We start from the raw sequence: 27545 nt of genomic DNA, 5'->3' as shown, positions 1-27545 counted from the left end.
GTTACTACCCAGACATTTCACACAGAGTTCTATACGTATGATAAAGTAGCACATTCTGACAAATCCTGCTTAAAGAATTGGAATTTATCCTCTTTCCCTATGTACAGAAAAGGGCTAACACATGAGGTCTAAGGCTGCTATCACTGGAAGGGTCTTAGCAGGCATTTGGGAAATTGATTTTAGGAGTGTTCCTACAATCCCGTAACTGAAAGGGTCCTTTACTGTGGCTAGATTTTCTAGAGACAACCCGTTTTTGCTGAACACCTGCTTTCCTTCTGGGACTTAGGTGCTGGACAGAGGGTGCCTATGTGACCCATCTCCAACAAAAAACTTCACACTGACTGAGTCCAGAATGCACTTCCTTGGCCAGAAACGCTGCATACATGTTGCTGCATTTTCATTGATAGAGGAAAAGACTGCTCTGTGTGATCCCTCATGGGAGGAAGAAAGTGTAAGGAAATTTAAACATGGATTCCCCTAGACATACAGCCATACAATCTGACTGCAGATCCTGACTTACCACAAGGCTGTAATAAACCTTAGCCATGAGTACAACAATATGCTGAGTCTTGTGACTCCTCCTGGCAAATCTCCCAACATGGGTAGTAAGTGGTCTTGGAGATCTCCAACATACCTTGCTTGGCAGGAAAAATATTTTTTGAATAATACGTCATACAAACTTGAAATCACACAACTTTTGCTCTAAGTTTGCCGCTTGTATGCTAATCTTGCTTTTAATTTGTTGATATTTCCCTTAAAATTTATGTGTATTTATTTTCTTTGTTGATATTATCATTTTCTGTGTTATTCATTAACTTTCAGTTAAAGAGGTTGTTTTTATTTTCCTGAGGAAGATTAGCCCTGAGCTAACATCTGTTGCCAGTCTTCCTCTTTTTTCTGCTTGAGGAAGATTAGCCCTGAGCTAACATCTGTGCCAGTCTTCCTCCACTTTATAGGTAGGTTGCCACCACAGCATGGCTGATGAGTGTTGTAGGTCCATGCCTGGGATCTGAACCCACAAACCTGGGCTGCTGAAGCGGAGCACATCGAACTTAACAACTATGCCAGGGGGCTGGCCCCTAAAAGGGTTTTAAAATCAAAGTGTTTAATCACTGAGTCTGCCCTTAAGCAAAACATAAGTTAACAAAGAGAACAAGAGATGTAGAAAAAAATGTAAAGAAGAAAATACTGACAAAAGTACAAACAAAATCCTGTTTGACTAAGTATTCTAAATCAGTGTGAAAGATAACACTGACTGAAAAGAAGTACAGAAGAGTATTTTTGGTTTATACTAAGTATTATTATTTGAAGTTTTGCAAAATCATCAAATATTTGATACACCCATATTCATATAAATACAAACAGAATATAAAGCCAAATAAAACATTTTAAAGTACAGACTGAAATCGACTAGAGTTCAAAAAGCGGAGGAGAGGATTTTTACAGTCTATGAAATTATATGCCATATGATTAAAAAAACTGCACGGGCATTACTTTTACTTAACCACCTTCAGAGACATTTTCCTTTGGGGTGAAAAATGTTACATCAGATTCTGCTGTTCTGGCTATTTATCTTTAAGGAAAAGAGGGCTTTTTAACAAAGTAAGTTTAGAGAGAAGCACGAATCAAGTTTAAGTTACAAAGTTATAACTATTTTAATATGTGAACATACATACAAACCCGGTTACTAAAAATCTAGTCACTCAATTAGACTTCTAAAATGACTCTTTGAATATATGGCATTGTGTGCATGACCACTGGTCAGAGACAGCCTTTAGTGAAAATTAATAATTTTAATTTAAAAATAAAACCATACATTTCTATTTCGACATTTCTGGTTTGCATAAGTATGGGAAAAACAACCAAAAAAGGACAGCATTATTTCATTTACTTTAACAATTACAGCTCAGTGATAGAACATCATAAGTACAGGTATTAGGAAAAATAATGCTGTGATCTTTGTATCTGTATCAAAAGTTGAACAAGAAAAGCAGAATGTTTTAAATGGAACTTACATAAGTCGGTGTTTCCAAGCTATCTGTATTGACCAGTACTGGAGGAGGATTCGCCTTAAAGAAAGAATTAGAAATGTGTTAGCTTAACAGGAAAACTCACATATTACATATTAATGTTTACAAACGGTAGAAGCATATGAAAGATCTGCTATTTCTCAAATTATAATTTTATATGAGCTTTCCATATGTTAAACAATGTATCTAGTTTCCAGCACCAAATGGAAAGAATTAGGTATAAGCAGTCAGACTTGCTTTTGAGAAAGAAATTATTTCTGCTAAAACAGATATAATTTTCTTCAGATTTGCAAAGCAGTTTATCAGCCTTCTCAAAAAACCCACAAATATTCTTTAGTATAACAATTCTTTTTGAATTGCTTAGAAATCATTAGTTTTTCTATTCCAAAGGATACCATGAAGATGCCAATCATTTTACCAGACAGGAAAACATTCTCCCCTACAGTGAATTGTGTTTGAACACAAAAAAAAGTCTGCCACACAAAGAAATCAATTATAAATTCTTAGAAAACTGGAAGTACACTCTTAAATGTAAAAGCCCCCAATTATTTTCAGTTGAAATTATTGCTTTCCACCTGTTATCACACACCACTCACAGAAAAACAATGGTCAAAAAAATAAAAACAAGACAAGTAGAAACATGTCTAATTAAGTTTGCATTGAAAAAAACTTGGTTTTCTGGTTAAGTTGGAAAGTGATTATTATGTAGGTAAAATAAAAGGTAAAGAAGAAAATGCAATTAATATCAAATAGAAAACATATCAGGAACATACCAGAAAACTGATGGGATTCTCCTCAAAATTATCTTTCTTCTGCATATTTAAGAGTATAAAAGTGCCAAATCAAATAACATTTTCATAGAATCAAAAAGATGAATATTCTTTAAACAAATTTTAGGAGATACGTTTATAAACATTAATAGTTCTACTCCAATTAACTAAAGAATTACACATAAAAGCTGTATGAAACCTTATACACAAAATAGCCATTTTCCTCCAAGCGAATGAGCTTTTCTAAAAGATGAACACTCAGAGTTCAAATGTTTTACATTATTTTCAGCAAAGTACTAGATCTGGATAATCATCTGATAAAATGCTTAAAGACAACACAGTTTCATGGTTAAATAATTATACAGTATGCATCTGGGCTACATGAAACAGCAGGTTAAAAATGAGTAGGTAATACTTTATTATATATAAACATGACATTAACTACTTTATATGCAGCCCTACCTTTGAATATAACATTCTATCTTTGAATGACTCAGTGAAAAGCAAACCTAACAGACAAAAATACTATTTGTAAGACTGATATTTAAGCAAAGATAGTCAAACTTATTGACATTTTGGATTTTATGAATATATGATATTATTCCTTTCCCAATGATCTATTAAGATTCTTCAAATTGATAATATTACACTTCATTAAAAAAACTAATGGTACAACTTCATCTTATTTTGCTAAAGCAATTAGAGAGGAGGGCAAGAAAGAACAAGACTAATTAAAGTTAAAAAGAAGTCATATTCTTCAAAAATTATGACAAGAAAGCCATTTGGTTCCCTCTGCCCATTTATTACCAAACATACGGTGGAAAAAGTTGGTTTTTGTCAAAATCTAATTTATATCAAAATTATTACAAAGCTAGCTGCTCATGAGCACCAACTCATCATTGTATAATAGTTGTCTTTTGATTCCATTCATATAACAAGTCTATCTGATATTGAAATATACACAAACAAAATGATAGAAAGTGTTAAATTCACTTCAAAATAAAATAATGACAAATGAGAGGTTAGAAGTAGGAAGGGGCCCTGATCATCTAAGAGTGCATGTGAGCCAACGACTGTTGTAGTTGGATGATAAATATACAGGGGAGCTCACTGTTCTACTCCCTTTATATGTGAGTATTTTTGAAATTTTCCAAAATGAAAAGTAAAGAAAAAAAATTATATTGAGCTAAGTACTCAGTTTGTAAGAGGTTAATAACATAGGCAGTTGTGAAATACTATAGGTTAGAGTTGCTATTAAGATATTAGCACTTACACCATAAAATCGATTTCAATTTTAAAGTTCAGTTCAGAACAAAGAATAACATAGACTAGTAAAAGTAATTTGTAATTTTGACTTAAAGAACATGATTAAATAAGTAATATATGTACAATAACTTTATTTGTAGCTGCATCTGAGAATTAACATGACTACATGACTATTCTTGAAAGGGAAATCATGGGAATAAAGGACTTGAAATTGGACAAAACTCAGGAATGTTCACATTGAGGATTAAGCAAAATTCAATCAAAACTAATAGCAGGATAAGGAAACCTAGCAATTTGAAAAAGACATATCACAAAAGATAGTCTAAAATAAAAGCCTATATAAATGAAGCTCAAGAGGCATGATTTGATTGCCTCGAGTTTAGCCACCTAAAATAATGATAAAAATATTTAAGACTGTGTTAGCAGGTAGAGAATTTATCTTGGAATAAATTGTACCCTTACTAACTTGAAATTTTCTAAATTCTTGTATTACAGAATACAGAAATGGTATCTGACACAGTAGTACTTCATAGCTCTCCAATTTGGAGGAGTTGGGAATGGAAGTGAATGGAGTAGCACAATTTGAATGGGCTTTGTGGGTATAACACACAACTCAGAAAGACACAATCCTAGCATGAAAGCTAAAGGACAGGTTACTTTTGAAGGAAAAGATACAGAAAAAATTGGCTACAGAAAGTATGTACTTTCCGGTAACTGAGGTAAAGTGCACTAAAAATCAAAAACTGTAGGAAACCTGGCCAATTTAAGACCTTGGGATCCATAACCAAGACAGTGGGTAGCAGAACAGGTACCATGAAGTTATCAGCTTTACTTAGCAGGAAATCCAACAACAAGACTTGAGAAGAAATCTATTTGAAAGTTATTCTAAATGCAGAAAAACCCTTCCCTGCACCTCAGTTCAAGTAACACTAATCAAAAGATACGGTTCTAAGTCTCTCTCTATCTCATTCTACCATACGGTGACTTTGACTGTATAGGTAAATCACAAGTGTTTTTGAAACTCATTTTCTCCACCCATAAAGACACCACTGCAACACACGCCTTTACCCAGAGGACTGTGGAAGAATCCAGTGAAGTAGTATAAAGGAAAATACGTTGCAAACCATGGAAACCTATTGCTAATCTATTATTATTTACTAACATATATACCATTGTGTATGTTTCAACTTGGACAATAACGAAGTCCTACAATTCACTTACGGATGGGGGCAAGGGGTAGAAAAGGGACAGGGATATTTCAGAAAGAATCTGACTCAAGTATCAACAAGACTTAAGAAACATAATCTTGCTCATCCAACTTTTACTATTCTATTTCATTAATAAGACCTTGTAGGGATTGCTGCTATAAAACATTGCAGCATCCTTCCACAATTTTACATTTTAAAAATTGTGTTAAAATAATTCAAAACTCCAGTTATTTAAAAACAGGCCAAAATTTAGAGTTTAGAAAACGCTTTTATGCTGTACACTGTATTTGCCCTTCTCAGCATTTATCAAAGGTTAATTATGTCATTTGTTTAACGTCTCTCTCTTTCTCCTCTACTAAATTATAAACAAGTGTTTTTGAAATGTAGAACTCACAAATCCTAGAGAATATATTTTGGATTCTAATTTGAGACACACTGCATTAAAAGTTAAATGCTATCACTTAAGTGATCAGTGTAAGTTAAAGTGAATGTAAAAACAAATAAGGTGGATTCTGGGAAGATGGCAGAATAGGAAACACCACAAATTTGTCTCCCTACCTAGATAACAATTGCATTGGCAGAATCTACTTGATATAACTATTTTGGAATTCTGTAATCTATCGAAGCCTTGCAACTTCCAGGGGAAGTAGTGAATGGTAAACTGTGGTTAATCCAGTCAATTTCAGTACTTAGCACAGTAGCAGCTACCCAACTCCCACCCCTCAGCCTTGTAACAGACAGGCGTGCAAGTGTTCCTAGAGCAGCTGGCACAAGGCTTGCACAAGCCAGGGTGGGCAAAAAAGGACCCTAAATATAGGCGATCTGTGCTCTGACTGCTTCTGATCACAGAGGTGCAGACAAAGAGACAGTGGCCACTATTGTTGAACCTCCTTCAAATGAGGCAAATCCTTCCCCCTCAGGCTGAAGTGACCTCCAGGGCATTTAAAGGGCAAGCAAATCCTCCTACCATTTCATTTTTCTCTTTTTTCCCTTTTGAGAGTCCGACAATGAAGATTAGGATATTCAAAAGCAACCACATATATAAAGGAAATTAGAAAGTCACTGCACATGCCCAGGGAAAGTACAGGCACAGAAAAGACCCAAGAAGACCTTAAGTTTATACCAGAAGCTGATTCTTAGCACAGAGATAGCCCAAAACAACCAAAAAACAAACTCAGAAAACAGCAAACTCTACAGAAGGGGGGAGAATCTGATTTCCAGAGTTACCACATCCTAAGATTCAAATGTCTAGTTCTCAGCAAAAATCACAAAGCATGCAAAGAAACAGGAAAGTATGGTCCATCCAAAGGAGGAAAAAAAAAGCTGTCTCTGAAAAAGATGTGGTGAATTTACCAGACAAAGACTTTTAAAACAACCATCTTAAAGATGTTCAAAGAACTTAAAAATGAGGTGGACAAAGTAAAGAAAATGATGTATGAACAAAATGGAAATATCAATAAAAGACAGAAAATCTAAAGAGAAACAAAAAGGAAATTCAGGAGCTGAAAAGTACAATAATTGAAATGAAAAATTCACTTGAGCGATTCAAAGGCAGATTTGAGCCGGCAGAAGAAAGAATCAGTGAACTTGAAGGTAGAACAATGGAAATTATTAACCTTGAGAAGAGAAGGAAAAAAGACTGAAGAAAAGTGACCAGAGTCTAAGGGACCTGTGGGCCACCATTAAGAAGATCATCAGACACACTGTGGGAGTCCCAGAAGGAGAAGAGGGAGATCAAGAGGCAGAGAATATCTGAAGAATTAATGGCCAAAACATTCCTAAATTTGATGAAAGGCATGAATATAAATAGCCAAGAAGCTCAAAAAACTCAAGGTAGGATGAACTCAGAGATGCACATTGAGATACTTTATAATCAAACTGCTAAAAGACAAAGAGAGAATTTTGAAGCAGCAAGAAAGAAGTGACTAATGTACACGTGATTTTCAATAAGACTGTCAACAGATTTCTTATCAGAAACTCTAGAGGTCAGAAACGACACAACAGGGGGCCGGCCCTGTGGCCGAGTGGTTAAGTTCGCGTGCTCCGCTGCGGCAGCCCAGGGTTTCAGTGGTTCGGATCCTGGGCCCAGACATGGCACCGCTCATCAGGCCACGCTGAGGCGGCGTCCCACATGCCACAACTAGAAGGACCTGCAACTAAGATATACAACTATGTACCAGGGGGAATTAGGGGAGATAAAGCAGAAAAAAAAAAGATTGGCCACAGTTGTTGGCTCAGGTGGCAATCTTTAAGAAGAAGAAGAAGAAGAAGAAGAAGAAAAAAGGATTGGCCACAGTTGTTAGCCCAGGTGCCAATCTTTAAAAGAAAAAAAAAAAAAGAAATGACACAACAAACCAGTTAGACCTAACACATAAATACAGAACACTCTACCCAACAACAGCAGCACACCCATTCTTCTCAAGTGCACATGAGTCATTTTCCAGGAAAGACCATACATGTTAGGCCAGAAATTAACTGTCAATAGATTTTAAAAGATAAATACCATACAACGTACCTTCTTTAACCAAAATGGAATGAAGACTCTATTTTACTAAAATCAGAAATGAAAGTGGGGGCACTACTACCAATTCTACACAAATAAAAAGGATTATGAGAATATTATGAGTAAGTGTACACAAACAAATTGGATAACGTACACAACATGGACAAACTGCTACTAAGACTAAATCATGAAGAAAGAGGAAATCTGAATAGACTAATAAGCAGATTGAATCAGTAATCAAAAATCTCTTGTGAAAGAAAAGCCCTTGATCTAATGCCTTTACTAGTGAATTCTACTAAGCATTTGAAGAACTAACACCAATTCTTCTCAAACTTTGCTAAAAAATTGAAGAGGTGGGTACACTCCCTAACTCACTCCATGAGGCCAGCATTACTCTGATACCAAAGTCAAAGAAGAATACTGCAAGAAAACTAAGGAAAAATATTCCTCATGAACACTGACGCAAAAATTCTCAACAAAACACTAGCAAACCAAATCCAGCAGCATATTAAGAGGATTATACACCATGACCAAGTGGGATTTATGCCTGGAATGCAAGTATGAGTCAACATATCAAAGTTGATCAATGTAACACACCACACATCAACAGAACGAAGGAAAAAAAAATTACATGATCATCTCAATTGACACCGGAGAAGTATTTGACAATATTCAACATCCTTTCATGATTAAATAAAACTCAGCAAACTAAGACTACAAGGAAACCACCTCAGCATATTAAAGTCACATATGAAGAACCCACAGCAAATATCACACTCAATGGTGAAAGACTGGAAGCTTTTCCTCTAAGATCAGGAACAAAGCAAGGATGCCTGCTTTCGCCGCTTCTATTCAACACAGTATTGAAAATCATAGCTGGACAATTAGGCAAGAAAAAGAAATCAAAACATTCAAATTGGAAAGGAAGAAGGAAAAATATCTCTGTTTGTAGATCACATTGTTGTATATGTAGAAAACCCTAAAGATAGCACAAAAAAACCTGTCAGAGGGTATAAAATCAACATACACAAATCAGTAGTATTTCTATACTCTAACAACAAACTAACAGAAAAAGAACTCAAGAACACAATCTCATTCACGATCGCAACAAAAAGAATAAAATACCTTGGAATGAATTTAACCAAGGAAGTGAAGGACCTATATAATGAAAACTACAAGACTTTTCTGAAAGTAATTGATGATGACATCAAAGAGATGGAAAGACATTCCACGCACATGGATTGGAAGAATAAACATAGTTAAAATGTCCATACTACTTAAAGCAATCTACAGATTCAACGCTATCCCAATCAGAATCCCAACGACATTCTTTAACAGAAATAGAACAAAGAATCCTAAAATTCATATGGGGCAACAAAAGACCCCGAATTGCTAAAGCAATCCTGAGAAAAAAGAACAAAACGGGAGGCATCACAATCCCTGACTTCAAAAACATACTACAAAGCTACAGTAATCAAAACAGCATGGTACTGGTACAAAAACAGGTGCACAGATCAATGGAACAGAATTGAAAGCCCAGAAATAAAACCACACATCTATGTACAGCTAACCTTTGACAAAGGAGCCGAGGGTATACAATGGAGAAAAGAAACTTTCTTCAACAAACGGTGCTGGGAAAACTGGAAAGCCACATGTGAAAGAATGAAAATTGACCATTCTTTTTCACCATTCACCAAAATAAACTCAAAATGGATCAAAGACCTAAAGATTAGACCTGAAACCATAAGGCTTCTAGAAGAAAATATAGGCAGTACACTCTTTGACATCAGTATCAAAAGGATCTTTTCAGACACCATGTCTTCTCAGACAAGGGAAACAATAGAAAGAATAAACAAATGGGACTCCATCAGACTAAAGAGCTTCTTCAAGGCAAGGGAAAACAGGATTGAAACAAAAAAACCACCAACTAATTGGGAAAAAATATTTACAAGTTATATATCCGACAAAGGGTTAATCTCCAGAATAAAGAATTTACACAACTCAACAACAAAAAAATCAAACAACCCGATCAAAAAATGGGCAGGAGACATGAACAGACATTTCTCCAAAGAAGATCTATGGATGGCCAATAGACACATGAAAAGATGCTCATCATCACTAATCATCAGGGAAATGCAAATCAAAACTACACTAAGATACCACCTTACGCCTGGGAGAATGGCAAAAATAACCAAAACAAAAAGTGGTAAATGTTGGAGAGGTTGTGGAGAAAAAGGAACCCTCATACACTGTTGGTGGGAATGCAAACTGGTGCAGCCACTATGGAAAAAAGTATGGAGATTTCTCAAAAAATTAAAAATAGAAATACCATATGACCCAGCCATCCCACTACTGGGTATCTATCCAAAGAACTTGAAATCAGCAATTCCAAAAGTCCCATGCACCCCTATGTTGACTGCAGCATCATTTACAACAGCCAAGACGTGGAAACAACCTAAGTGCCCATCAACTGATGATTAGATAAAGAAGCTATGGTATATATATACAATGGAATACTACTCAGCCATAAAAAAGGATAAAATCGTCCAATTCACAACAACAAGGATGGACCTTGAGGGTATTATGTTAAGTGAAATAAGCCAGACAGAGAAAGACGAACTCTGTATGACTCCACTCATATATGGAAGCTAACATATAGACAAAGAGAACTGACTGGTGGTCACCAGGGGAAAGGGGGGATGGGGGGTGGGCTCAAAGGATGAAGTGGTGCACCTACAACATGACTGAAAATAATGTACAACTGAAATTTCACAAGGTTGTAAACTACCATAATCTTAATAAAAAGTAAAAAACAAAACAAAACAACCTGTCAGAACTAATAAACAAATTTAGCAAAGTAGCAGGATACAGTCAACACACAAAAATCAGTTGCATTCCTAAGCACAATTTGAAAAGGCAATCACAAAAATAATTCCATTTACAATAGCATCAAAAAGATACAATAATTAGAAATAAACTTAACCAACAAGGTGAAAAACTTACACAATGAAAACTACAAAACATAGCTGAAAGAAATTAAAGAAGACAGAAATAAATGGAAACACATTCCATGTTCATGGATTGGAAGACAATATTGTTAAGATGTTAATATTGTCCAAAGCAACTTACAGATCTAAAATCCAATCCCTATCAAAATCCCAGTGATATTTTCTGCAGAAATAGAAAAACCAATCCTAAAATTTATATGGGATCCCAAGTCACCAGAACAGGCAAGATAATCCTGAAAAGAACAAAGCTGGAGGACTCACACTTCTTCATTTGAAAACTTACTATAGAGCTACAGTAATCAAAACAGTTTGGTACTGGCATAAAGACAGACGCAGAGACCAAGGGAACAGAATAATGAGTCCAGAAACAAATCCTCACATATATAGTCAAATTATTTTCGACAAGGGTGTCAAGACCATTCAAGGGGAAAAGACAGTTTTTTTCAACAAATGGTGCTGGGAAAACTGGATATCCACATGCAAAAGAATGAAGCTGGACCCTTACCTAAACCAAAGTTAAAATCAAGTTAAAACAGATCCATAACCTAAATAAAAGACCTAAAACTATAAAACTGTGAAGAAAACATAGAGTAAAAGCTGCAAGACAATGGATTTGTTAATGATTCATTGGATATAAATAACATCCAAGGCACAGGCAACAAAAGCAATACAGACAGTTTGAACTTCCTGAAAATTAAAAATTTTGTGCATCAAAAGACACTATCCACAGAGTAGAAAGGCAACCTGCAGAATGGGGGGAAGTATTTGCAAATCATTTATCTGATAAGGAATTAATACCCAGAATATACAGAGACCTCTTAAAACTCAACAACAAAAAACAAACAACTCAATTCAAAAATGGGTAAAGGACTTCAATAGACATCTCCACAGAAGATATACAAATTGTCGATAAGCACACAAAAAGATGCTCAACATCACTAATCATTGGGGAGCTGCAAATCAAAACTACAATGAGATACCACCTCACACCCATAAGGCTGGCTACTATCATGAAAACAGAATATAACAAGTGTTGGTGAGGATGTGGAGAAATTGGAATCATGGTGCACTGTTGGTGTGAATATACAATGATATACCCACTGCAGAAAACAGTCTGGTGGTTCTCCCCAAAAATAAAATTATCATATGACACAGTAATTCCTCTTTTGGGTATATACTCAAAAGAATTGAAAGCAGGGCTTCAAAGAGGTATTTGTACACCTGCATTCATAGCAGGATTACTCACAATAGCTAAAATGGGGAAGCAACCCAAGTGTCCACTGATGGATGAATGGATAAGCAAAATGTGGTATATCCATAAAATGGGATATTATTTGTCTTCAAAGAAAGGAAATTCTGATGCTACATATGTTTGATCATGGGTGAACCTTGAGGACATTATGCTAAGTGAAATAAACTAGCCACAAAAAGACCAATACTATATGATTCCACTTACATGAGGTTCTTAGAGGAGTCAAAATCGTAGAGACAGAAAGTAGAATGGTGGTTGCCAGGGTTTGGGGAAAGGGAGGAATGGGGCGTGATCATTTAACGGGTATAGAGTTTCAGTTTTGAAGGTGAAAAGAGTTCTGCAGATGGATGATGGTGATGGTTGCACAACAATATGAATGTACTTAATACCACTGAACTATAAACTTAAAAATGATTAACATGGTAAATTTTACATTATGTATATTTCAACACAATAAAATATTTGGAAAAATATGACCTCAAATTACAAAAATGCATCAAACACAAATTAAAGGATATTTACAAAATAACTAGCCTGTTATCCCATAAATGCCATACTCATGAAAGACAGACAGACTGTGGAGCTAATCCAGATTAAAGGAGACTAAAGTGTTATGAAAATTAACTGCAATGTATGGCCTTGGACTGACCAAAGGACTTGTTTTTGTTCTTCCTATAAGGAACATTACTGGGGCAATTGGCAAAACATGACTAAGGTCTGTAGATTAGATAACAGTATTATATTAATGCTAATTTTCTGATTTAGCTCATTGAACTATGGTAATATTTTTATTCTTAGGAAAAAATATTTAGTTTTATAAAACATTAGCACAGTGATGTGCTGCATAACGACGTTTTGGTCAATGATGAACTGTATAGATGATGACGGTCCCATAAGATTTGTACCATACAGCCTAGGTGTTTAGTAGGCTACACCATCTAGGTTTGTGCAATACACTCTACGATGTTTGCGTAACAACAAAATCTCCTAAATGATGCATTTCTCAGAAGGTTATCTCCAACATTAAATGATGAATGACTGTATTTAGGGGTAAAAGGGACACGAGTGAAACTTCCTTTAAAAGGCTCACAAAAAATAATAATATCATACTCAATTATGTACAAAGAGAAATGATTGAGCAGATGTGGTAAGTAAAAATATTAACAATTCGGCAATGTGGGTAAGGGTATATGAAATTTGTTTGTACTATTCTTGCAACTTTCTGTAAGTCTGAAATGATGTGAAAATAATACAAAAAAAATAAAATAAAGAAATAGAGGTCTAAAGCATCTGGTTTGAAAGCAGAGTAGTTACTCTGGGGTGGAAATAAGCCTGTATATTTAATAGGTCAGTCTCATAGAGATTATATGATTACGTCTCCAGTAGGAAGAACTAGCATCTGTTATTCATCTATTTGTTCAGTTTCTATGAGTAGAAACTGAGGCTCTGAGAAACTCAGTAATTTCCCCACCAACACATAGTCAGAGGTGGTGAGGCCAGGAAGAGGTAGAGTCACATCTCACTGTAAAGTCCATGCTCCTTCTGCAACTTCAAGCAGTCATTCAACATATCTTTCTTTGTACCACTCTGTATAATAAGCATAATAATTCCTACTGTAGAAGGCTTTCATAAAATTTAAATGACATGATTAATATAAAAGAACTCTAAAAAGTATAAAAGTTCTATAAATAATGAAAGACAATATTTTTTTTTTTTAAATTATCTACCTAGGGGCCGGTCTGTGGCAGAGTGGTTAAAGTCCTACAAGCTCAGTGCTGGCGGCCCGGGTTTGCAGGTTCAGATCCTGGGTGCGGACCTACCCCACTCATTGGCCATGCTGCGGAGGCAGCCCACATACAAAATAGAAGATGGGCAATGATATTAGCTCAGTGCTGGCGGCCCGGGTTTGCAGGTTCAGATCCTGGGTGCGGACCTACCCCACTCATTGGCCATGCTGCGGAGGCAGCCCACATACAAAATAGAAGATGGGCAATGATATTAGCTCAGGGCTAATCTTCCTCAAGCAAAAAAAAAAAAAAAAAAAGAGGAAGATTGGCAATGGATGTTAGCTCAGGGCAAATCTTTCTCACCAAAAAAATAAAAATTAAAAATTAAAAATAAATTATCTACCTAGCTATCTGCATGTCTAATTTGCCTGATCCTCAAACCCACTATGAGGTAGTCAGGAAGACATTATTCCATATTTTAATAGATGAAGAGAGTATAAAACTCAGAGAGGTTAACTAACTTGTTTGAGTCACAAAGGCAGGACTAGACTCTGAATCTTGTGTCGTCTGCTTCTATTCCTATTACATCCTGATGTATCTAAAATGTAAAGTAGTAGATCCTTAGAAGAAATATTATATCCACTTAAAAAGTTAAAATTGGGTTTTTTCTTTTTTTGAGGAAGATTAGCCCTGAGCTAACCACTGCCAATCCTCCTCTTTTTGCTGAGGAAGACTGGCCCTGAGCTAACATCCACGCCCGTCTTCCTCTACTTTATATGTGGGACGCCTACCACAGCATGGCTTTTGCCAAGCAGTGCCATGTCCGCACCCAGGATCCGAACCGGTGAACCCCGGGCTGCCGAGAAATGGAACGTGCGAACTTAACTGCTATGCCACCAGGCTGGCCCCAAAATTGGGTTATATTTTAAGGATGGATTTCAAAATTTATTTGGGGGCACCAGCCCAGTGGCATAGCAGTTAAGTCTGTGCACTCTATTTTGGGAGCCCAGGGTTTGCAGGTTCGGATCCTGGGTGTGGGCCTGCGCACCACTTATCAAGAAGCCACGCTGTGGCAGGCATCCCACATAAAAAATGGAGGAAGACAGGTACAGATGTTACCTCAGGGCCAATCTTCCTCAGCAAAACAGGAGGATTGGCAGCAGATGTTAGCTCAGGGCTAATCTTCCTCAAAATAAATAAATAAACAAAATTTATTTGGGGACAAACATTTTAATCAGTTATACTAATTTTACAATGTATATATTATACTCAATTAATCAGGAACACACTTACTTATCCTGGAAAATGAGGGACATCCATAGGTTTCCCAGATAATACAAGATAAATTATTAAACTACCCTACAAAAAATTTTTTAGTGTATTTAAAACCCAAAATGAGGTTACCTGGAATAAATAAGCCTTTCTCTTGTGCACATATTCTCATTTGTTTTTTCAACTTGTTCCTTGGTTTACCGTCTCAAAGAAACATGAAATAACACTAAATAATATGAATAGTCAAGATCATATGCCAGCTGCACAAGCGCTACTATTCTTTCAATCATTGTAAAACATCTCAAGTTAGTACTACTATTATCTTCAGTGTTACACATGAGTAAACAGAAGCTCAGTGTGGTTAAGTTACACAGCTCAGTTACACAGCCAGTAAGTGGTAGGACCAGAATTCCAAACCAGATCAATCTGACTCTGCAACCTTTATTTATAACTACAAGGCTATGCCACATCTCAACAATTTCCAAGTGTAGTGTGATGCTAAGTTAGGGACACCTGGAAATAAATCTGAGAACTCTAAACAAGAAAGGATAGGTTCCCTACTGAATGTAAGAATAGAAACTACTACAAAATTTCAAAGGATTCTAGAAAACTATTTTAACACCAAAAGATGAATTGAAGTGACAAGAGCAAAATAAACTTTCAAATCTCCTACTTTAAAAAATATTGTACTACTAAATTCTAGATACTTGGAAAGATGTTATATTATTACAATAACCCTTAGGCTGATTACTTAGCATTTATATTTTATTTATAAATTCAATGTCTTCTCTGCAATACAGAGAAAACATCCATCTAGATTTATTCAATTCTTGGTGGATTTACAATGATTTAACTTTTAATGATTTTCATAAAGGGTCAAAAATTATATAGAAGTGGGGCTGGTCCCGTGGCCGAGTGGTTAAGTTCGCGCACTCCGCTGCAGGCGGTCCAGTGTTTCGTCGGTTCGAATCCTGGGTGCGGACATGGCATTGCTCATTGAACCACACTGAGGCAGCATCCCACATGCCACAACTAGTAGGACCCACAACTAAGAATATACAACTATGTACCGGGGGGCTTTGGGGAGAAAAAGGAAAACAATAAAATCTTTAAAAAAAAAAATTATATAGAAGTAGTAACATAATAACACAGATTGAACTCTCAGTGTAATACCTGTAATTCCCCCAGAATCCTATTTTGTATGATGTTCCTATTGATTTTCATTTTTTGGGAGAGAAGACGGGCACTGGGACGTGAGTCATCATAGTTGATATCCCATTTTTTTCCCCAATGGGACTTATTTTGAAACTGCATTTACACAGCAAACGTACTATTTTTACCTAGATTTTTGCTACAGATCAATAATAGTAAAAATACCTTAAAGTGCATTTTCTACACTTTAAACGAGAATGAGATCTTTCACACCACAGATCATCATTATTATACTTAATAACACTACCATTATTTTGACTTTGGATAACTCTGTTAGTAGAGCAGTTAATGTCTTAATAAGCCATCCCTGGGAACTGCTAAAGCTCCGAAAGCTAAAAATGTTCAGATTTGCTGACATTTGGCTACTATCTCATTTTACTTTTTGACTGTTACACATCAACTTTTCAAAAACAAACTTTTTATTTTAGAATAGTTTTAGATTTATAGAAAAGTTGCAAAGATAGCACAAAGAATTCCCATATACTTTATATACATCAGCTATTATTTTTAACTAATAAAGTATGTTATCTAACCAAATGACAGAAAGATGACTATTTCCAAAGAAGACAGATATATATTGGGAAACAAAATGCTACATAAAATGACACATCAGTACAGGATCAGGAGGACAATGATTTTTATTATCTTTAGAAAATAAAATTTCCTAAAGCAAAATTATTTAAAAACTATCCCAAACAGATTTATAAGTACAAAAGGCATGATAACAAATCTAAGGGGGTTCAATATTATGAAGTTCAGAATGTGTCCTATTTCATACACAGTCGAATAAAATGGCAAATATTGAATCCCTTTTATATTAAATCCCCAATATTTAATTCTCTAAAAATACAAATTGAAACCCAAAGTGAATAACCAAATTGAACAAAGAAATAGTTAAAACAGTTTGAAAAGAACACAAATGAAACATTAAAAGCAAATGAAATTTTCATAAAGAAAAAAGAAACTAATAAAAACCTGTGGTGTGGTGGGTAGGATGACAGTACTCTCAGCAGGGACTGGCAGGACAGGGATCACAGGGGCAGTGGGAGAAGAGGGAGGTACAGCTTCTGTTGGCTAAAAATCATCAACGACAAAAAATCAGAAAAGACACCAAAATAAAAGGGAAACACATAACAAAGTTTTGTCATAAAGATAAATTATAGTTTTCCAAAATAATTGAGAAACAGGTAAAATACTAATATATTACTTCAATTTAAATGAGAAAATGCTCTCCAGAAATTACTCTAGGAATAATTATACTACCAATAATAATTTTAATGACTCTGTAGTTAAAAGGAGTGACTATTTAGATGTTTAAATGAAAATAATAAAAGATAATGACTTCTAATATTCTTCCTCTAGGAGACAGGACACTTTCTTCATAGACTACCAAGTATTTTTCTAGCATTCAGAATATATTTGACTACTTTCCTCCTTGTATTCAAAGGATCAAAAATAAATTTATTAGCCCACCGGGTAGGTAATTGGGGCCTACAAATCCACAGACAAAAGATTCAAAGGACTTCAAAATTGAATCTATAACATTTTAAATAATCTGTGCTATCAACCTCTACTATCATGAACTGTAATAACCTGCCTTAAATCTTCCAGGAAAGCCATTAATTCAACCAACATACATTGAGTATCTATTACGTGTCAGATATATTCTGGAGAAAATGAAAAAAGAAGTGGGAACTAGAACAGAGAAAAGGTGTTTGTAACAAGTCCCAATCCCTACAAGCTGTATTAATTCATAAATATTTGCTATACCAATGACATATCTTACATGTAAGAAAAACATTAAAATTAAATCCATAAGAGGCCAATGTGCGTTAAAAGAGACAAATCAAAACAGGAAGAAAAAAATTGCTAAACTTGAAACCATGCTTTTCCTCACTGATAAAGAAATACAAAATAAAATTACAATGTTGACCCTTTTTGTCTATCAAATCAATCAATCAAGATTTACCAAAAATGTATGGAATCTCTTCAACAATGGTGCTAGGACAAGTGGATATTCAGACATAAAAAAATGAAGTTAAATGACTACCTCATATCATACACAAAAACTAACTGGAAATTAATCAATGACCTAAATATAAATGCTAAACCATGAAACTTTTAGAAGAAAACACAGAGACAAATCTACACGACCTTGGATTTGACAATGGATTCTTCAATAAAAAAATCAAAAGCCTAAATGAAAAAATCAATTGGACTTCATCAGAATTAAAACCTCTTGTGCACCAAAGGGCATTATCAAGAAAGTGAAAAGATAACCTATAAAATGGAAAAAAATCTTTGCAAATCATACATCTGATGAGGGTTTAATGTCTAGAATATATAGAGAACTCCTACAACTTAGCAACAAAAAGCCAATTAAAAAAAGGGCAAAGGACTTGAATACACACTTCTCCAAAAAAGATATACAAATGGCCATAAGTACATGAGAAGAAACTCAGTATCCTTATTCATTAGGGAAATGCAAATCAAAGTTACCATTATATATCACTTCACACCTACTAGGAAGCTGCAATAAAAAAGGGAAAACAAAAACAGCAAGTAACAAGTGTTGGTGTAGATGCACAGAAACTGGAATCCTCAAAAACTGCTGGTGGGAATGGAAAATGGTGTAGCCACCATGGAAAACAGTTTGGTGGTTCCCCCAAAAACTAACCATAGGATTATCATATGACCCCACACTTCTAGTCCTAACCATATACTCAAAAGAACCGAAAACAGGAACTTGGATACTTTACGCCAATATTCAATGATGCATTATTCATGACAGCCAAAAGGTGGAAACAACCCAAGTGTCCATCAATAGATGAATGGATAAACAAAATGCAGTGTATATATACACAATGGATATTATTTAGCCATAAAAAGGAATAGAATTCTGATATATGCCACAATATGGATAAATCCTGAAAACATTATGCTAAGTGAAATTAACCATACACAACAGGACAACATTGTATGATTCCACTTACATGAAATATTTAGAACAGTTAAATTCACAGAGATAGAAAACAGATTAGAAGTTACTAGGGGTTGGGGAGAAAGGAGCGTGGAAGTTATGGTTACAGAGTTGCTTAATTGTTGCAGAATTTGTCTGAGATGATGAAAAGGTTTTGGAAATAGTGGTGATGGTTGCACAATATTGGGAATGTAATTAATGCCACAGAACTGTACAGCTGAACTGGTTAAAATGGTAAACTTTATGTTATATATCTTTTACCACAATAAAAAAAACTCAAAAAAAAATTTTAATGCCTGGAAAAAGGTCCTCTCACATTGCTGCTGGACATATAAATTCATATGAACTTTACAAAAAAGCTACTTAGCAGTAATTATCTATAGCCTTAAAAACGTCCAAACTCTTTGATTTAGTAATCCTGGAAATCTACCCTAAGGGAATAATTTTTAAAGCAAATGTTTAAATACTCTTAATATATGCTCTTGAGTATTGTTTTTATTTTGGAAAATGTGGAACCACCTAAATATGCAAAGGTGTTGGAATCACTAAGTAAATAACAATAATTATATAAGATTAAATATTATGCAACAATTAAAGATCATCTGTAAGAATAGTACATGACATGACATTTAGTAAAAAAGAGAAGATAAAACTTGTGTAAAAAAAATGGAAAGAAATGTTCGAAAAGTTAACCTTCAGGGGCAGGATTATGAGCAGCTTTTCCCCCCAGCCTCTTTTTTTTGAATTCTAATTTTCCAACTGTTAACAATGAATACAGAGTGATTTATAATGCAGGGTGAGGAATGCGAGATCTGTTCATATTAAAACAAAAACAATTATTATGATCTTTTACCATCTCATTGTCTGGAAAATAAACTGAAAATACATTTCGCAATAATCGTTCTAAGCTAACTAAGCCATTGGATCTCTCCCTCCTGCCCTTTCTTTTCCAGTCTAAACCACTTCCCAGTTTGGGACCAGGAAAAACATCTGAAGTTGGACAGTGGCAATGGCTGCACAACATTGTGAATGTACTTAATGGCACTGAATTAAGTGTATACTTAAAAATGGTAAATTTTATATTATGTATATTTTACAATTAAAAAAAAGGACATTATGAATAAAGCCTCTGTGGGCCTGGCTTGGGATTTCCAGTCACCATTTACATAGTTCCTATAGAAAAAGAAGTTGAATTCCATATTATGAGCCTAAAATGAATAACTTAAATGCTAACCAATTTTCAGTGGAATACTCACATGACTTTTTAAAAATGTTTGAAAACCCAGAGGCTCTGACTCCTGATTTATGACAAACCGTGAGAAAAAGACAGTGTTATAAGAAATGCTGCTGCATCAGCTGGGTACACACGTGGAAAATGAAGTGAATCCTCATCCCTACCTAACACCATACTTAAGACGGTTTGCTGACATAATTGAGAGAAATACAAAAATTAGGTTTCTGAAAGATAATGATAGAATATCATCATGACCTTCTTTAAGAGGTTAAAGACTTCTTTAATAGGTTGCTGATGCCAAGCCAGGTGTGGAGAGCACCTGTATGCAGGAGTGGAGGGGTGGCAGCAGAGCCCAAGCAGAAAAGAAGGGTGTCCAGATGGGCAGAGTGTGGCAGCAGCCTGCTATGTTTTGTTGGAAGCCAAGCGTGACGCAGAGAATATCTATGTAGTGGTAGCAGCAGTCTGGTGTGAAGTGCAGGGGCCTCAGCGGAGTAAGAGGGGGATCTGTTGGAGCTTGAGCGGCGTGAGGAGGGCATCCATCGACAGCAGCAATAAAGCCAGGAGATTGGTTACATGTAGGGGACTTTGATCCAATAAATAAATATATAAAGGATAACGGGAGCAAGGTTCTTCATGTCAGAGAAGGGAGTTACAAATATGGAAAGAGAGAAAATTTGCATGAAACCTATGGTTTTAGACTAGAACTGAAGGTATTGGTATGAGTGCATGGTTTTCAATATATAGATAGATACAGAAATATAGACATAAATATATTTATATGTTTATATGTACATGTATTCCCTAGCTCTGTCCACAGAGAAGACCTGACAGGAGTAACAACTCAATAGTATGAACATACCTAGCACTCAGATCATGGTTTCTAAATATCTATTTTGTAATTAAAAGAAAACAGGAGAAATGGTTGATTTCAGTGCTAGAGCTAAGCAAGCACAATACGAGCTTAGAACATCCTACTGTGCCAGAAAATAAGGAAGTGCTCAAGGGATAATGAGGGCATGACAAAGGACAGTGGAGTCGGCTTGAAGGGCTCTCATCTGTCAGACTGGGTGGGAACAAGCTGAGCCTCAAAATAAATAATAACAACGGCATAAAACCCACTGAATAAAACACGATTCCAAGAGTCCATACTGATAGAAATAATTAGAAGAATAAAAGAATAGAGAGAAGGGAAAGCATTTCCTTACAGAAGTATGCCAACTAAAAAATTTTCAAGGAATGATGGAATTACAAAATCATTTGGCAATCATCATAGTAATAATTCATTCAAGAAACATCAATGGATGTTAAAATGTCCATTTTAACAGCAACTGCTGTTTAACATAAACTGCTGCTAAATGAACTTTCCATCTCATTCAAGTGGATGAAAAGTGTGAATGGGACAGAGACACACATGTTATCTCCCCTAAAAACATTTACTAATTACAGTGAAGAAATCCAGCAGATACTATCCTGATTAACGTTAACATTGCCAGGAATGGGACAAGTCAAAATCATATGCTACCTGATAGGATGTAATAAGAATTCAACACTTCTGCAATATTCCTATCAAAGACGCACAACTTGAACGTAATCAGTAAACATCAGACAAACCCAAATTGAGTCATACTCTACAAAATAACTGGCTGTCGTCATAGTCATTGAAAGTATCAAAGACAAGAAAGTCTAAAAAGTTCATTACTATTTTTTATAATTTCAGTTTTATTATTTTTTTAAACAGCTTTATTGAGGTATAACTGATATACAAAAAACTGCACAGATTTAAAGTATACCATTTGATGAGTTTGGACACACATATGCATACACACACGACACCATCACCACAATCAAGGTAACAGACTTACCTATCACCTCCAAAAGTTTCCTCATGCTTCTTTAATAGGGTCAGATATTAGCTAACTAATAATCCACTTTAATATAAAAATAAGGGAAAGCTACATGCTTACATCAAATTTCAAGGCCAAGCCCCAAAATTTCCTCCACTGGGCAGCTACTCTCCAAAACCCTTTATGATAAACTATAAATCCTTTAATATTACATTTAAACCTCACTGTAACCTTGGCTCTGAGCCTCTTCTAAAATCTATCTCCTTTAGGTAAGGATCTGAACACAATCCTTTAAAAATCCTAAAACAACTTAACACCATCTTAATCAACCCTACTCCCTATAGGGCACTGAGCAAGTACTTTGAAAAAGAACACATGCCCCTGCCTCTTCCTCAATAAAGGCAAAAACTGTTGAGAAAGTCTTCAAAAATAAATAGCATTTCAACACACACAATTTCCTAGCCACAGCTGATAATCAATTCAGGTAACAAAGAATTATAGAACAACAAAATAATTCATTTAGTTCATATAAAACAAAAATACAGCGCTACACAAATAACAGATAATCAAATGAAGGGTGAATGACGAGGAGCAGCAAAGATGTTAGAGCTGATAACAGAATAAAATGAACAGATAAGGGGATATTTTGAGCACACGACTTAAAGCATGGTAAAATTCTGGGGAGCTATATAAGAAGAAAGTTCTAAATATGTAAGTTCTTATATATAAGAAGGTTCTAAATTGGAAAATGTCATACTTAAGATTCTAATATAAATAATGAGGCAGCAATATACAGTAACCACTATATTTAGGTTATTACAGAAAAGGAGGAATTCAATACAAGCATTTTTAAACTTGAAAAATCTTATACACATATTTCATTAGAGGATAGTGACTATTATGCCATTATCCTTTTCCTGCTCCATTTGTATCACTCAATAAGATCAGCTCGAAAGAGTTTTGTTTTTATTCAATCTTGTCCATGTGACTAACAACAGTCTCAGTTGTTTCTATCCATAGCAACACCATGGAATCATTAGCCTCTGAGGCTGCCTTCGGAGACTTGTTTCCATGACAACAGAGGCTATAATATTAACACTGTCTCAAAGAACACTGCAGAAAACTGTATATTCCTGTAAAATAACTGGATTGTATATATTTTAAAAGTACTTTTATTTATATTATTGACAGCTTTTTGAAAAATTTTTAAACTTGTTTTTAGAGATTCTTCCAATTTTCTCCATAGCTTTACATTTTACATTTAATGTAAGACTTTAAAATTATGAAATTAGCTTTTAAAACAACAGATTTTCATAAAAATGATCTGAAGCCTCATTAGGTACAGCCATGTGCATAATGTGCACTGCAAATCTACATTTATGACTATTTCACTTCCATTCACCAAACAATAAATGAAAAAAATGTACATGTGCGTACTTTTATTAAATCCCTTTCTGCTTAAAATAGCTAAAGTGGTTTTTACATGTGCATATGAATCCTGATTGATTCATATTCATATCGTGACTGATACAGGAAGAGACAATTAGGAAGCTGCCGGAATAATCCAGCTAAGAGGTGATCAATGGCTTAAACCAAATGGTGGTGATGGTGAAAGTGGACATAAGTAATCAAATCAAGATAGATTTTGAATGCAGAATTGGTGTATCAGGCGACTGATGAGACGTCAGGAGCAAGGAAGAACTATTAAGAATAACACCAACAATAGACACTAAAAATTACCTCTTACATTATAGTTAGTTAGGCCTAAGCATAAAAGATTTGCAAGGTTATAGGAATACATTTTTAAATTTCTTTCTCACTAAATTACTTATTAAAATGATCTTCATAGCATAAGATGAAACTCTGAAGATAACTGAAACCATACAACCTGGTAATTAATAATTATTTATATCTTACATTAGCATGTTACATGAATGAGGTAAACTGAGCTCAATTCAATAAGGTCTCAATAAATTTATACCACATTTAGGGAAAATGAAACACGAATTAGCAAATATTTTGTTATCAACATCTTAGATAATAAGGAAAAGTAATCACCCTCATGCCACAGTTGGTCAATAAGGACCTTATTTTGTATGGGTTTTGTTTGTTTGTTTGTTTGTTTGGTGAGGAAGACTGTCCCTGAGCTAACATCTCGTTGTCAATCTTCCTCTTTTTTGCTTGAGGAAGATCGCCACTGAGCCAACATCTGTGCCAATTTTCCTCTGTTTTGTATGTGGGATGCCACCACAGCATGGTTTGATGAGTGGTGTGTAGGTCTGCGCTCGGAATCCGAACCCGCAAACCCCAGGCCGCCAAAGCGGAGTGCTCGAACTTAATCACTATGCCACTGGGTTGGCCCCTTATTTTGTTTTTTATGACATAATTAACACTCTTAATTCAAGTTCCTCTGTTTAAAGATGTGCTGTGCTGTAATGAGACCTATTTCCCTGGTCAAATTTCAAAGAAGCTATCTAAGAGGGAAGGAGAAACCAGGAAAAACCTGCAAGCCTTTGCGTGTTTACAGAAGGATAAGATACAGCAGAACGGATTTATCAAAACTCTGCTTGGGGATCACTGTACTCAACAGGGGTCCAGTATCTTCATAATAAAAGTGCTTTTCATTGCTTAAAACCAATTCTTATTTGATTCAAATGCCCTTTTTGCCTTAGTTACTGCAAACAGGTACCTTCGATATAAACTGGTGGAAAACGAAAACATGTTATTGGAACCAGCTGCATATGACATCCATGTCATAATTATCTTAGAAGCAAACATCAATAAAACTAGATATGTTTTTTAAAAAATCACTAAGGATGTTCAAACACAAATTTTTAACTTTAAAATAACAAAGGGGAGATAGGAAAACAGACCTAGTGATTAACAATCCTATTATAGAAACATGGGTGCAAATTTGCTAGTTCATACAGACAGATCATCTAGTGTATGAATCTATTTCCGCTTGCAAGACTCAAGACACACATTTAGTTAACGTTTATCATCCCTCATTATGAAAAGATGATACTCTATCAGTATTCAGCTAGTGATTTTGTATTGGAAGAAGGAGGAGCTAACCACCACTAAAAATCTGAAGTAAGCAGACCTAAAACCTGGATTTAAAGATATAGTTACATAATTAACAAACAGGTATGAAACTACCAACTGCAATATGCTTTTTTTAACCAGATTTTATCAGAATGTGGCTAGAGAAACATGTACAACCACGAACTTTGTGATTATTAACCTACAACGGGCCCTTAAGGCCTTCTGGTAATCACACATTTACCCTATTCTATTCATTCTTCTACAAGTTCCCAATGATTCAGGCCCCTGCTGCCTTCCTGAAATTGTCTTCTACTACTCTCCTTCCACTTAGTGTTTTAGCCATACTGACCTCCCTGTTTTCCCCAAATATCCTAAACATGCTCTGGCCTCAGTCTTTTACTTACCATTCCTCTGCCTAGAATATTCTTGCCCCAGATATTCACATGGCTCAATTCCCTAACTTCTTTCATGTCTTTACTCAAATGTCATCTTTCACTTGAAGCCCCTCTTGGTTATCCTATCAATGCCCTGCCACATGCTCACAAATATACACATTTCCTATTGTCTTCTCTTTGTACTTTTTTCCCAGCATACTACATATTTTCGTTAATTATGTTTATTATCTGTCCTTTCCCCACTTAATATAAGCTCTATAAGAGTAAGGATTCTTGTTCTATTCACTCCAATAGGCCCAGTGCCTAGAATAGTACCTAGCACAAAGGAAGTATTTAAAATATATTTGTTGGATGAATGAAATTATGTGATTACCAAAAGACAGTGATTTTACCAGCACTCTAAAATGATAAAATGACTCAGGGAATAAATTGTGTACATCCATCCCTCCCTCCACCCCCTTCCATGCTGTATACATAGCAAACATTGCTAAAAGATTCTTTCTGTGTGCTTGGGCAGTCACTACCAATTAGAAGGTGTTCAAGATGTTCCACCATTTAACAACCTTAGAACAGAAGTTTCAAACATAAAAATGCCAAAAATTGCCAGTTTCAAGCTGTTCTCTATCTAGCAATAGCTAATTGCCTAATAATGTCCTATTTTAAAATAAATATGTCTTGCCCAAGGACATTTGCTCAAAAGATTTTCATCTCTTTCCTTTTTAAACTATAGTAGGAAGTAAATCACACTTACAGCTCATATTTAAAACCTGTGGTGCCTTTCCTCCAAACTTCTAGGTTCTACTAACCTTAACTTGGTCCCTAGGTCCCAATCCAAGTGGTAGTTGCTTCCTGTGTTTTACCTTGGTGCTCCCATTCTTCCTTTTCAGTTCTCTAATTCCTTTTTAACCAACCTCCATATTATGTTCTCTGTTAAAATAATTGCTATGGTTTCTGTTTTCTTGGCTGGAACCTGTCAAGAACCAATCCTCTGGCTAAAACATAATTGTTTATCATTTTATAATTAGGTTGCTTCTCCATATCTCCAGATTTCTCGCTTAAAAGGCCAGAATATTTTGTGGAACCAATGATGATGCTGGTGGTGGTCATGGGAGTGGCGATGAAAATGATGATGATGATGACAGGTATACCTTACTGACGTCAGATATTATAATAAAGGTGTCACATGTACAGTGTCATTTAATTCTCAGTAAATCTTGATGCAGATAACATTTTCATGCCTATTTTCTACAGGTGAAGGAAAGAGAGGATCAGTGACTGAGGTAATTTGTCTCAATAAATGGCAGAAAAGAGATTTAGACCCAGGCCACTATCCTCTAAATGAATGCTCAACCAGTATCCTACACTATCTCTTTAAAATAGTTCATAAAGAGTTTTATTTTGTCTTTATCGTTACTATTATATTTAACTGCAAAGACAATATATAACATCTCAGAAAAGAAAGAGAATACTTCATCAATCCTGAGTCAAGGGTTAGCAAATATTTTCTGAAAAGGGGCAGATAATAAATATTTTAGACTCTATGGGCCATGCAGTTTCTTTTGCAACTGCCCAACTGTGCTGTAGCAGTGTGAAAGTAGCCATAGGCAATACACAAACAGGCATAGCTGTGTTCCAATACAACCTTATTTACACAAACAGGAGGCAGGCTGGATTTGGCCTACAGGCTATACTTTGTTGACTCGCAAAAAAGGCTGATTAGGTTGGTGAAGGAAACAGAAAATGATTTCAAGACACTTAGGCTAGTTTTTATTAACTACAGTTGGTTTAATTCCGTTGCA

At 35.3% G+C, this 27545-nt stretch overlaps 1 protein-coding gene across 26 annotated transcripts in view; it reads right to left on the bottom strand.

Annotated features, from left to right (window-relative positions):
* Positions 1 to 27545, bottom strand: part of DLG1 (discs large MAGUK scaffold protein 1) — a 262589-nt gene that overhangs the window by 113638 nt on the left and 121406 nt on the right. For 16 of the 26 annotated variants that reach the window (XM_070583431.1, XM_070583434.1, XM_070583435.1 and 13 more), the window contains 2 exons: positions 17224 to 17322; positions 2016 to 2069 (listed from right to left, as the gene is read on the bottom strand). In XM_070583431.1, the coding sequence (XP_070439532.1) occupies positions 2016 to 2069; positions 17224 to 17322 (153 nt within the window). The remainder of the gene's footprint in view (positions 1 to 2015; positions 2070 to 17223; positions 17323 to 27545) is intronic. The other 10 variants (XM_070583443.1, XM_070583439.1, XM_070583454.1 and 7 more) reach the window with 1 other exon arrangement.

The sequence above is a fragment of the Equus przewalskii genome, chromosome 18, assembly GCF_037783145.1.
Source record: "Equus przewalskii isolate Varuska chromosome 18, EquPr2, whole genome shotgun sequence".
In the NCBI taxonomy this organism is placed as follows: Eukaryota; Metazoa; Chordata; class Mammalia; order Perissodactyla; family Equidae; genus Equus; species Equus przewalskii.
This window is presented reverse-complemented; position numbering and strand designations above follow the sequence as displayed.